Source organism: Manis javanica, chromosome 5 (genome assembly GCF_040802235.1).
Source record: "Manis javanica isolate MJ-LG chromosome 5, MJ_LKY, whole genome shotgun sequence".
Classification (NCBI taxonomy): domain Eukaryota; kingdom Metazoa; phylum Chordata; class Mammalia; order Pholidota; family Manidae; genus Manis; species Manis javanica.
In genome coordinates this window covers 100,986,968-101,000,940 of record NC_133160.1, presented here as the reverse complement: position 1 = coordinate 101,000,940, position 13,973 = coordinate 100,986,968, and the positions used below count along the sequence as shown (strand labels likewise).

The 13,973-nt window shown below is 40.7% G+C and overlaps 1 protein-coding gene across 14 annotated transcripts in view; it reads right to left on the bottom strand.

Moving 5' to 3' along the window:
• Positions 1-2,833: 2,833 nt before the first annotated feature.
• The window catches only part of FAM13A (family with sequence similarity 13 member A), a 320,862-nt gene continuing 309,722 nt past the window's right edge, over positions 2,834-13,973 (bottom strand). For 12 of the 14 annotated variants that reach the window (XM_037020137.2, XM_037020139.2, XM_037020138.2 and 9 more), the window contains 4 exons: positions 13,478-13,561; positions 7,896-8,092; positions 7,202-7,303; positions 2,834-5,080 (listed from right to left, as the gene is read on the bottom strand). In XM_037020137.2, coding sequence (XP_036876032.2) covers positions 4,954-5,080; positions 7,202-7,303; positions 7,896-8,092; positions 13,478-13,561 — 510 coding nt within the window. In that variant the 3' untranslated portion in view covers positions 2,834-4,953. Of the gene's footprint in view, positions 5,081-7,201; positions 7,304-7,895; positions 8,093-13,447; positions 13,562-13,973 lie in introns of those variants that run through there. The other 2 variants (XM_017673878.3, XM_037020141.2) reach the window with 2 other exon arrangements.

Below are 13,973 nucleotides of genomic sequence, written 5' to 3'. Positions count from 1 at the left end.
AGCCAGCCCAGATGTGGGGGCCCGCTGTACCCCATCTGGAGGCCGTCGGGCTCTGTGAGTAGGGCCTGGCCCAGAGCTTACCTCCCACAGCTCAAGGTGACTTTTTTCCTAGGGCACGCTCTTCTGTTGGTCTTGTTAGTTTTAGCGTAGTACATGGCTAATGTATTTTCTATGGTAACTTCACAGACTTTGGAAATGTACTTAAACAACTTTTTTTGCTTAATGCCTTTGTTTCTGTATCCCTTCAGCCCCTTCCATGAATTGTTTTAAAGTCAGCTGAGTATCGAGCACAAACCCATTTTTCTACCTGCAACAATGGGCCTGCCTAACTGTACCCAGTTTGCTTCACCTTTGAGGGCCCTCCCTGGGTACAGAACAACAAACACTTAACCCTCCTGCGGCTTCTGAGGAGCCCAAGGAAGCAGCCTGACTCCTTCCTGACAGGAAAGGTCAGACCCCACAGGCAGTTCTGTCACCTGTGCCTGATGCTGTCAAACATTTCAGGACATTCAGTTAAAAATATTTTATTTATGTTTATACAAAATACAGTCATGTACAAAAATGTACATAACATTTTCATTCAGTTTACATTTTAGAAAAGGACAATTCCAAATACTTTCTACTTACATGCCATGTAAACATTGTTCTGGGCCCATATTTTTTACTAAAATTGTATCCACCCTTGGAGATTTTCATGACTGCTTTCTTTCAGATGGAGAATTTGGTTTGACAAACTGGTTTCCCAAGCCATGCACACAACCACAACTGGCTGGATTCTAGGCAGAATGAGAGACCTGGCTGCAGCTGTACAGCAATACGATGTTGTAGATGTACAGATTACATTTTGCATACACATCTGCATGACTCTGTAACCTATTTCGGCCTGTCCAAGCACATCTACCATGAAAGACTGTGGTGGAGAAACACAGATGCCCACAGGGGCACAATCTCTCCTCAGATGCCCACAGGGGCACAATCTCTCCTCGAGAGCGGCCAGTGCCGTACCTGACATACAGATCACTCTAGCTTGAAGCCTGTCACATTGGCCACTATGGAAAGCAGTGCCAATCTGCCCAATTAGAAATATATAAAAGTCTGAATTACAGTTAGCCAGTTATTTTTGATGAAATGTACTCTTTAGTACATTTTGAAGGGCAAGTGGGGGGAAAAAAAAGGAATAAAAGCAAAGTATATTCTGGGTTCTGCCAAACAGGGGCTTCAGAAGAGACAGCACTTAACATTTTAGTTTCGTTTTGTCCCTGCCCACTGATGTAACCTAGTGGAGACTGAAAAAGAACATCAAGGTGACGTATTTGGTGCAGAAACCAGCTCTCCCCATCTAGGGGAAGAAAACCTAGGAAGCAGTGGCAGGAAGATCCCTCTTAAAAGCAAAATAGAATTTAGACTATAACCAACTTTTCACAAAGCAGTTAATAGTTTGTGGCATTCAACTGTAAGTATACTGTCAGTAGTAGTAAGTAGTTAACATTATCAAAAACAGCATCTTCATTATCAGATTAAGAATCTCTTAAAAAGTTACTAAAGTTTAAAATTTGATTTTTCTCATAAATCTGTGATCAGTTCTGTATAGTGGGTCCAATTATGTTTATTGAGAACTGGGCAGCCCCCAAAAGAACCAACCAAATCGGCTCATGGTCGCCTCTTTAATAAACCTAAATACTCTCCTTGTAAGGCATTCCAAGCCCAACCACATTAACAACAGCTCCACCCTCAGGGGCTCCAAGCCTGCTGGCCTCAGGACTCCACGGTGCAATATTTAGGACACAAGCAGAGCCCTGAGACATTTGTCCAGGGCCAGGAATGCCGCACCTGGGGGCAGGCACACCCTGCGGCGGCTTCCCCTGCCGCCTGGCAAACACTGCCTTAGACCTAGCCAGTGCAGCGGTGACATGGCGCTCTGAGGGCAGGCACCCCGGACCCTTGGCAATGAACAATGGCCTTCTGACTTCAAACTGGCAACCAAAGAGAAAAGATCTAATTATTAGCTCATGATGCAGTAGAGCTGGCAATTAAAAAAGAATTAGTTCTTCAGTTTGAAATTTGATTTGGTCTTTCATGGAAATATTCCCTATATTTGGGAGATCGCGTTGATTGTGCAAACTTTCTTCTACCAGCACACGACTACCTTCAACAGTCTTCAAAGACTTCTAAGCAGGCCCTTACCCTAAACTTTGCATGTATGTCTAAAAAGTGAAATGCGAACTAAATGACTCGAAGATGAAATAGTTTTGCTACCATATCTAATATAAACATCTACTTCAAGGTTTACTCTAGACCAAACCCCAAAAAAGCAAATGCTCCTGAAAATTATGAGCCTCTGCTCTCCCTCATTCTTAAAATCATACCTCAAGTGAATTAATTTGTGTTTTACCTTGATCATTGTTATTCAGTAACCCCTGACATTTACTTTGTTGGCGTGTGCTAATAAATACACACGTTCCCAAAAGGGCGAAGGAAAAACCCCAGTCCAGAGTTCGCGGTGTGAAGCCTATTAAGACACTGCCTCTAGAGGCTTGAGACCCTGGGCTGCAGAAATGGTTGCCATGGAAACAAATTTGCCTCAGCATTTCTCGTGGAGCCAGAAGCTGCTGACTAACAGGTCCTCAGACAGGTTCTGGTGTAGACAGGGCTTTTCTCCCCTTAATCTGGATGGCATTCTAGGAAGTATATAGATTACTAGAGACTACCAAGGAAAACACGACATTCCATACACAATTTATGTTACTATAACTTGGTGTTTTCTTTTATTGGATCATACAAATTTGAATGGGGATTCCTTAATAATTATCTTTTATTAACTTACCTTTGGCAGAAACAACAGATTTCAAAACATTTAGTAGCTTCTCATTTATTTAGCTTTTTTTTTCTTTTTGAATTCTGTAGCATAGTATTTTCAAAACAATACTATTAAACATGTGATTTAGAAGTTAACTGGTAATGATTTGATTCATATTATAGGTTATTTAAGAGAATAACTACTTAAAAGGACAGACTAGATGTGTATTTCTTTAAAAAATACAATTTTTGGTCATGTGAATGATTCATGTTCAGATTTCAAAAATAGAAAACATCCTAAAGTGCATAATTTTATTTATAATATAGCTCCTTGAAATGATAACGATCTGCAGTGTAAACAGTAGAACAAAGAATACCAAACTATACTCTCATGTACATTTACATTTGTAGGATTATGTACCATCTTTAAGTGTGTGGATTATACCAGGGCACTTCCAACACATAGCTCATGCTTCTATTATTTTTAAAAGCAAACTTAAAAGTATTCTTTTTTTCCAAATTCCAACTTAAACCACTTTCAACTGACAAGAGAGCTGCTACCTCGCTTCAGGAATGGGAAATGCTGTTACAGATCCTACCCAACCAGAATCCAGTTTTGAAACTGACAACTAGTCAGTAGAGTTTTACATTCTTACACTTCTAATTAAAAAATAAACCCAAAATGGTACCTTTAAGAAGGCAACTCTCAGAACCTATAGGAGGGCATCTCGTCTGCTTATCCTGCAGCACTATCTTCAAAAGGTGGGGCCTGCTGAAACGCCTTCTCTTGGCAACCAAAGTGGCTGGTGTGCAGACACGTACCCTCGACCTCACAAAGCACAGAGGCGGCCTGGGGTGGACAGGCAGAACCAGATCTGCTTTCCTCAGTGGAGACAGATTAAAGAGTACCAATCAACCCAAAGTGACGCCAGCACAGTGATGAGATGACTGAGTGGCATCTTCCATGCCCTGGCCCCTCCCAGATGTCTACTACAGACAGCTCTGTGACACAGTCTTGGGATAAAACTGTAATCATAATTGGTCACAAATCATTATTTTTTTCTTTTTATACATGATCTTGAAAATAGTGTGACTTAGATTCTGCCTCGGGCTGAGCTTTGAGGGCTACATTTACCCCCTCAGTTAGGGGGGGTTTTAGTGCAGGTTAGTTTAAAAAAACTCTGCTAAGTACTCAGGAGGCTTAGAACACAGGCTCTTTTTCTCTCTTTCATGATCCTGTACACTTAAGCTGAGAATTAAGCAAGACACTTTTTGTTTGGCTAGAGCCAAAACGGAACCAAGCCCCACACAGGTGCTGTGGCGTATGGGCCTTGTTCAGTGTTTGATGCTAAAATTGGAAACGGTAGTGTAGTCAAGTGCTCAGGAAAGAATTTTCCAGGCTCTTCACCCTGTGGCTGATTTAAAAATCAGCATTAACAGAGCTACTGCTCTATTCCTTCTGTCTTCAACAGGGGATCCAGTCCTAGGCAGAGAGTAGATCTGTCAGCTGAGGGAGTCTTGAAGAAGCACACCGTCAGATAGATGATTGCTTTGTCATTTAGGCCAGATGCCACCTCCATCTACCTGAGAACATAGGGAACAATTCATACAAGTGGGGAATGGTGCGGCCCCGTGGGAAGGTCACAAGAGTGGTGGAGGCAGCAAATAGGGCTCCAGTGCAGGTTCCCCCTGACTAGGTCCGAAGAGAACAGGGGTCTGCGCGGCAAGTTTGTCCTACAGTGATGTCCTGAGCTTGTTTTTAATCACAGTTAGGCAGAGAATGGTCTCATGTTTCTCAGTTATCCAGGGCAGAACAGTGTATATTCTCTGTAGATGAGTGTGTCTCAATGTAGTGATTCATCTCTTCTAGTATTAGAAAGCTTCCACTATGGTGCCTGTGTGTGCCTGCAGGAATCGACTTTCCCTTCCAAAATGCCTGCATTAGGGCAATGTGCCTTCTTCTGTCTAGGCACTATCTAAGGCAGGCCGTGCAAACTGGAGCCCTCCCAATGGCCTGGAGGCAGAAGAGGCTATATGCTCTGTAGGTCCAGCTCCAAGGCTGCCTCCCAGTTTCTGAAGAGCTGTTATTCACTGGGGAGGCAGGTGGCAATTCCCTCTGCATCCCCAGCCCCCTGTGCTTGGGCTGAGGCTGTCTCCTTACATGGACTTGGAATCAGTGTCTCTCTTGCTGATGAGCACCTCCAAAAGTCTTAGTTTTGCTTTTATGTGCTTGTATTCATTGTATTCTTCGGCCATAGGAGTGCGGTCTTCCTTTTGGACATTCCTAATGGAAAAAAAGGGAAAGGGGCTAAGTGTCATTTGCTGTCTCCCCCAGATGATGCTGTTCATCAGGTGAATTATCCCTATGTAGAAACTTGGTAGTTTATCAATCCGTAGAATCGGCATTGCCAAGTGCCACTTGGCATCAAGGCTGGAGCTGGGTTAGACAAGCAGAGAAAGGCAGCTTCCCTCAGTACCTTGTGATGGAGTTTTTATAGCTAATCTGGCATCTTGTAGAATGATATGAAGGACTAAGAAATGTAGAAATTTTCTCTCTGCTGCTGGTATGTATGGATTCACATGACGAGTCTCCATCCACTGAAATCCTTTATTTTTACTTAATGCTTTCTTTCTCACTTTTATATATTCAGCTAAGGAACCATTAAATTCCTAATTAGCAATTGGTATACCTATAATTTACAGGTTTGAAAATATAGTTAACACTCCTTGTTATTATAAAATTAGTCATGGAATTTAGCAATCAGATCATATATTACTAATAAGCCTTTACAGTTTACTAATTTTACGTGCATACTTTTTATATGCACAAGTATTAAGATCTTATTACTGGTCAAGCATTGTTCTAAGTGCTGTTTCCACGATCTAATATAACCCTCAGAGGAACCTGAAGACACAGTGTTATGGTTCATATCGCAACCACTGTGCAGGGCAGTCCTGCTTCTCACGTCAGTGTGAAAGGCACGTATCAAATATTCAGTAGGCGTCCTTCTTATTAAAGAGCAAACATGGGAGAGGGGATAGCATGGGCTTATTTACTTAATTTTGTTCAATGAACTAAAAATAAACTGGTTCTATTCGTGCCCTGCCTGGTTAGGAAAGGATTCTAGATGGCTTCTCAGGCGAGGGCAGTGCAGGAACAGGGCATCTGACACCCAGCCTGCTCCCACCCCTCGAGGGGCTCTGCTCTTCTCAGATAGGAAATAATGGAACCAGATTTAATGATATCCAAAGTCCCTCAGAGTCCTACACTTATGTGATGAATATTAATTCCCATTAATTATACCTTCTTAAAACTTATGAAGGTATATAATTACATATATGCTCCTCATGCACAGGATATGTGGGCATAAAGTGATTATGATTATATGGAAAAGAAGATAAATAGACAAACTACAAATATGCTTAGAAAGAAAATTGGGATGAAACACATCAAAACTCTAATATTGGCTCATCTATATTTTCTAAATACCAACAATGCATGGAGAAAGAAAAGCAAATATTTAGGTATAAAAATTCTCAAATCTTGGGAAAGTCATTATAGGACAGATACAAATCAGAGAGCCTAAAAATAAATTGAAATAAACAGTAATTGAAATAAACTGGAATAACACATTTTAAATGCTGAAGCTAGATATTACGGTGTTTTTATTTCCCAATACTTTTGAGAAGTATGAAAGAGGACTTGAAGAGGACCTAGACTTATGCTGTTTAAATTATTTGTATTAAAATAAAGTCAATTTAGAGCAGTAAAAATTGACTGATATAAAAGATGAAAATCTATTCACTGTTCTCTCCTGGCCACATGTTGTGGCTTGAACAGGGCATTCTGGGCAGACACCTGCAGACAGGTGTCTGCCGAGCATCATGTGACCTGAAGCTGAAAATATTCTGAGTTGAAGCTCGCTGTGTTAAAGGACACCCACCCATTAGGTGGACTTACTGCTTCTTGTATATTTTTCAAAGTTGATGACTATCACCTTTGCTTTTAAAATGAGCTTAAACATCAGCAAGATTCTGAGTCCTCTTTTCCTACTTTCTCCTTCAAGCTTATTATACAGACAAAATAACAACAACAAAAACTAGTGCCGTCAACTGGAAACAGCTTCAAGGTGCTTCTTTTAGATGAGAACTGATGTTAGCGGAATGTGCAGAGCCTCGAATACTGCCCCAGGCGCCCTCCTTTCTGAAGGGCTACACAAGCCTCACCACCTCTCAGTAAACCCCTAAGGGGGTCCTGGGCGCAACACCTGGGAGTCGGCACAGGGAGGGGGCACAGAGCTTCCCCCTCTGGAGGCACTGCACAGAGTTGACAGCCAATGAAGAGGCACGTGTGCGCGGGGCAGGAGGGGTGGGGTGGGGCAGGGAAGGAAAACGCAGGCACTACCTTCCATTTTGTCTGAAAAAATTGTCTTCAAAATCACGCAGTTTCTTTCGAATCCTTTTTTTTTCTTCTCTCATTTCCTGAAGATGTTCCAATAGTTCTGGTCTAAAAAAGTCAGAAAATTTCAAGGAAATTGAGTTAAATAGGAATTGTTATAAACGTAGTGGATGTGCAATTCCACAGGGGCTGTGGAGAAAAAGGGAAGTGTGTCAGTGCAAAGCTGCTGAGGGAGCCGAGTGTCCGCAGGAATGGGTGTTTTCTATCCCCTGGAAGACAGGCTGACTACAGGCATGGCTCTGGGGCTCTTGCAAAGCTCCTGCTGCTTATGGGTTCTCAGGGCTTGTGAAATCCCATGGAGCTTCATCACATTCTATTTTGAAATACAGAGATGACATCTGTACTCAGAGCATGTTAAATGATGAGCTGTGGAGTACAGAAGCACACAATGCCATGACAGACACCTTCTGATTATTTAAGCAAGACTCCAAATGTTCACTTGAATAACACGGGATGAAGCATGTAATAGTGAGCCAAAAGTTAAAAAAAATTCAGTTTTATTCACATAGATGTACCCCAGGTTAGCCCAGTTAAGACACCTGTGTTTTGTCAACCAATTTATTTAAATACAAAAGGCTATAATAATATTTAAGAAAGTTTCATCTACCAAAACATTTCAGCCCCCACCAAAACCACTTACATTGAGGCAGCATGGAGATTTGAAAGCTCGGTGTCTTGGCTGCATTTCAATGGTATTTTATCATCCACTGGGGAAATAAACCCATCAGTATCATCTTCAAATTGGTCCAGAAAGCAACGTGCACTGAAATCAGTTTTCAAAGTGACTGTGAAGTCTGGCTTTGGGTTGCTATCTTCTTCGGAACCCTCCTCTTCTTCCTGGAAATACACAGTAAACCAATAAAAACCTGGTTACTGTCTCTGGCATTCTTTCATCACAAGTATCTGACAATCATTTAATTATCCAGACACTACATAGTTTTTTGTCTACAATCAGTAACACATATATACATTATGGATGTATTACTGATTAGCTGTAAGTATGCAGTAAATAACACAAACACTAAACACAGCCACTCAATGGGGAAAAAAACTATAAAACTATAAAACTATAAAAAATTTAGTGGATAGCACAATTCACAGTTGTCAAGGCTGAGGGTAGGAAGGGATACCATCATAATTTATACCCTAAATCAAATCAAGCAAAAGAATCTTAACAGTCTGAGCTCTGTGATAATACATAACAAAATCTATCACCAGTGATCAGTGCTCTAAGGACTGGTTCTACTACTGTGTACCGCACAAAATATTTTTTATTAAGCTATGATCATTTTCAGAAATTAAACCTTACAGAGTTGCAATTGTAAAATATTCTGTGGCTGCTTGATGCACAAAATTTAAGGAAATTTTAAGAAAAGCAAGACATTTATCTTCTCATGACTGGAATTATTAAACTCCTAAGTTTTTTCAAGGAACTTCTGAGGGCCATGGCTGTATTTTCCAGCCTTCCAGATTCTAAGAAAAGTATGATATTGTCTGTCTTGATGATGCAATCAGAAAAACAATGAAGAATGAAGTCAACTTGGAATTTCTTAGTGCCAATTTGTAGCTAGGTAAGTCTAACGAAGAATATCAGAATCTGAGAGATTTTTAAAGAAGTAATTTACTGCCAAAACATCTAATCAGATCAGAAGAGAATATCCTAATATCTTGAAAAATTTAAAAACTGGGAGTACAGCTACATGAACAGGAAGTACGGCATCAATTGTTCTGTTTAGAGCAAGTGGCTTCTGGGCCGATGCGGCAGCTGACTCTCAGAGGGCAGCAGAGTTACCACTGGTAGGCGGAGGGCGCAGGTACACACTGCCTGCAGCGGACTTTCTTTTCTTTTTTTTTGAAGTATAGTTAATACACAGTGTTGGATTTTCTTACCATCAAGTTTATGTTTATTATGGTGCCTCTGCAGAGAAATAATGTGAATAAACAAACGGGCAAAAAACACAAAAAAGGACTATTATGTAATTACAATAAAAGTACTATTACAAAGGCATGTAGGTAAAACTGGCAAAAATGAGATGGCTTGCCAGATTCCCTCTGCTCTGATTGCAGATCTTCAGTCTCTGCTTGAAAGTAAATTCTTTATCATTAACTTTTTGAAATTTTAATTATGAAAAACATTAAAAAATTCACAGAATATAAGTGACTTAAATGAATGTCACACTAAGAGTTTTAAGTAAAATTTAAATAAAATACATTTTTATTCATACTATGAAATAAAATTAATAATTATTTTAAGTTTAAATACTTTACAATTAGTTATCAGTTTCTCTTTTTTTGTAAGAGGAAGTAACAATACCACTTTTGTGTAGTTTTTATAAGAATTAATTGAGATAAAAATGTATGTCGAGTACCTGCCAGTGTAAGACCCGGCACACAGGCACTGCAGATCAACCTTCTGCTCCCTGCCCCCATCCCCGGAGGAGGAAGACCAGGTGCAGCCCCCCTAACCATCACTACCATGGAGGCAGGGATTTGGGCCTGTTCACTGCCATCCCCAGAGCTCAGCCAATGCCTGCACGTGGTAGGTGCTCAATAAATGTCTATTAAATAGTCTAGTAAATCAGTTTGAAAAGACAAATACAAATTACTAGGTAGAGAGTTATTAAAGCCCAAGACTGGTAGGAAGTGAAGCCAGGTGTCTAGGCCTTATTAATTATACCCCAAGGTCCTGAGAGAATTAAAAAATGTGAGAATGTGTCTTACACATAGTGAGAACTCAGTGTTTTTTAAGATGAAGCTAAACAAAATGATTCTCAGTAATCTGTGGAAAAAACAGAAAAAAGAGAAAGAGCAAAATAGATGTTCAGATTATAAGAACATCAGGTTGTTGTGGATTTTGGGTAGATTCTACAATGAATCAATACATAGATAGGGCATGAACAATTGAAAAAGAATCAGTGATCTGCCCTGACTAGCACTGGTTCCTTAAAACAGTTCATGAAAACTAACCATTTTTCCTTTTTTGTTGGGATTGGCATATTATCCTGGATCTCAATAAAGAGTGAGGTGAGCTGACCCAGGAAGGGAAAGATGATTGTGAAAACGTATACAGAGTGATGATACAAGGTGTCAGGGCTCTGCAGGGAAGCCCACAGCAGGCTCTTTGCATGACCCTGCCATACTCAGTATTTATTCATCACTTGGATAGAGACACAAAAGGCATATTTATGAAATGTGTAGATCATACAAAGTGGGTAGGAATATATGGTATGTTAGAATACAAAATCTAGATTTAATCTTTCATAAGGCTAGAAGTATGAAAAGTAATTGGAAAAATTCAAGTTTTGATAGTTAGAAAAAAAAGCTGGCCCCAGAGATGATAAGCAACCCATGGAAAAGGAAGCTGGGGATGGCACAAATCCACAGTGAGACAGGGCCATGAGCAGGGGTTCTTGGCTTGGGGCTGATTTTGCTGCTAAGGGACCTTTGGCAATGCCGGCAGACATTTCTGGCTATCACAGCTGGGGAGGAGGTGGTGGCAGTGCACACTAGCAATGAGAGAGGGAGGGCCAGCACCCGTGACAAAGTTATCAGCCCCAAATGATAACTGAGGTTGGGACACCCTAGCCCTAGAAACTCTGTAAGGAACTCATAAGCCATTGGCAGTCACCTGGCCACAGCCTTGCAAGACGGAAGGGTCTCTGTCACCAGATCAAGGTTGGGACTAGTGGTCAGTCTGCTATCTTACTGGTTAAATCTCATCTAGAATAGGGTTCAGTTCTGGATGTCAGTTTTTAAGAGGGATATACATAAGCTGGTGTGTGTGTGTATAGAGCAGAACCACTAGGCTGCTGGAAGGTCTGAAAGCTGTGTCACCTGAAGAATAGCAAGAACTTGGAGAAGAACATTTTTCCAGGGTGTGGGTGGGAGCAGACAGGGCAGGTAACTGTAAATATATGAAGTGCTCTCAAGGATGAAGCAGATGCTTACTCCATGTTGTTCCAGAGGGCAAAATGAAGCCTACTAAGTAGAAAGTACTATGTTAATGATAAGTATAATTTTAAACTATTTTCATTAATTTTGATAGTTCATAGTTATTAAACTTATGCATTTTAAAATTATATATTATACTACTATATTGTGTTTTATATTTTTAAAAATTATTATAAAACTAATAATACAACATAACACAAGTTTTTAGCTATTTTTGATGCTTGGCCCATGTAATGAGTGTCCTTATTCTCCCCATTGCAATAAACTTCTCAAGCTTGAGGATGGAATCACTTCTAAAGGGACAGTGTTGTTATTCTGTTAGAGAATTTTAAGAGAAAACTCATATGTTGGATAGGATGACTGACTAGATGATCTCTAGGATTTTGGGGTTGGAAGACCTAGCGATTCAGAACTTGAGCCTGGCTCTATTTCATAAGTCATAAAAACCAGGGATGGTTTTTTTTAAAAAGCACCGAGACATAATTTTCTTAACTTCACATACACCAAATTCTAAATTGTATCAGAATTGCTAAGAATTAGTATAATCCAAATATGTGCTGATACGCTTGGCCAATTGGAACAAAATGAGCTAAGAGACCAGAGTAATGTAATCATTGTAAAATTACCTGAAATTCTGACCATCATGTGGCCACTAGAAGAGCCATGGCCAATTATACTTGTGAAAAAAATAAACCCAACTAAGGATTAGATTTGGAAGAATGTCCTCTTTTAAAATGAACATCATTAGTACACCTTCCATCTGTTTAATGAGGCAATTGTTAAGTGTCACATTTTGGATGTGTTAAAGAACACATTTTTATCTAGTCACTGTTCTATCATATCACATGCTTCTATGAGAAATATGCTAATTTTCATATACACAATTGCCCAGATTTCATCGATTACAGTGATTTAATTCTTAGGTGAAATAACCAGCTAGATAAAATTTGTCTTCTTTCATCAAGTCTTACTGCAAGAAAATAGCTCTAATTTTTTAAGATACAATATAGCATATTTGCCTAAATTTTATGATTAGGACATTTTCATAAAACAAGTTCTATTTAAAATAACCTGAACAGTGAGCACAATTCACTGCCTACTACCTTAAAACTGGGTGTATGAAGCATGTGAGCACCCAAAGAAGTAATAAGAGGCACAGAGTAAATGAAAGAGGACACCTGGTAGCCTCTGCTACCTTCCCTCAGTTATAATGATGAGAAACAGGCAAGAAAATGGAGTTCTCAACTGGTGTTCCTCCATGGTGGGGAGGCCCCCATAATTTGAAATGACCGTCCCTAACAATAGTAAATAAATGACCAGCCCAGCCTTGGAACTGTCAAAGAAATAGGACAAGTGAAATTACTAAAACCCATTTCTGCTTTGCATGTTACTTTCCCTTCCAAGTTACGCAACTGCTGACAAACACTGATTTTTAAAAAAAATGACTGACTTTGCCTTTTCATTTCTGAGTAAGGCAGCCAGTTTGTTTGGTGCTCTAGGAACAAAAACATGGAAGAAGCTGATCCTCATCCAGGCCAATTAGGTCCCTACAGAGACACACAGATCTGCGGGCACAGATTATGCCTCCCATTCTAGCAAGAGGAGCCACTGAGGATGAGGATTATCTATATAAAATCCATACTACTCCTGGGGAAAAAATCAGAGTGCATGTCCTAGTGACTGCCGGTCATAGCACTACATTCACAGATCAAGACCTGAGTTTGAAATCAGAACTGAGGCCTCAGGGTGCAGGGGAAATGCATGAGGAAGGACAAGGGAGTGAACCGCACCAGCAAATGTGTAAGACAGCCAAGATACTGTCCACAAAATGGCACTTTTTTCATGTGCCGGATATACTGCTTTTCTTAATTTGGTTTTTCTATAAGCTCAGCAAATGAGATTTCCTTAAAAAGTTACCCAATGAGCTAATGTAGCAAAATTTTGGAGTACAGAAAATCCATGGCCCACAAAGGGAAAAAACACTAACAAAATCAAACCACTGTGAAAACAAAACAAAAATGCCTGGAAGCAAAATAAAAACAACAACAAAAAAATGGGGTGGGGGATGAAATGAAACTAAGGAAATCAGTCCATCCATAACATCAACAAAGCAGGGTTTCTCACAGTTGGTTATGCACAGCTACTGATTTTAGGGCATGCTCCAGGAAGCCATCACCAAGGCCCACAGGCAGCCCCTCCCCATCCCCAGCAGAAAGGGGGCAGCAGGGAAGGGAGGCGCACTTAGCACGTAGTTAGCGGCTGGGTCTTCACCTTTATCTCCTTGAAGAAGGAAGCAGTTTCACCCTCGATAATTGGCTGCAGCAAAGGGCTTCTCCGCTTGCTGGAGGGGGAACCCTGCGACAGGCGGGAACAGTGGTTACACGGTGAACCCCTTTCCCCTTCCTGCCTGCTCTCTGCCTCACCAGCATTTATTACCACATTCAACTATAAAGTCCAGGCCCGTTTTGCCACAAATTCCCAGGAAAACCAGAAACTGAACAAAGTTCTTTTGCAAGTTGCTGCTTCACTTCAGAGCCTACACACACAGTCCAAGGAGGCCACATGAGAGCAGTAACAGTGCACGAGAATGTTGACCACATGCAGGAAAAAGCCAGTGGAAACATCTGCCTCACCTCCCGCTTTCCTGCCAGCAAGAACTCTTTGCTGCAGAAAGCTTGAACTGTACTGATGGCAGCTCATCAAGTGACCCAGCCGCTGCCTGAGCTCCCGGTTGTACATTCACCCTATTTAAGGACACTGAGGGCTC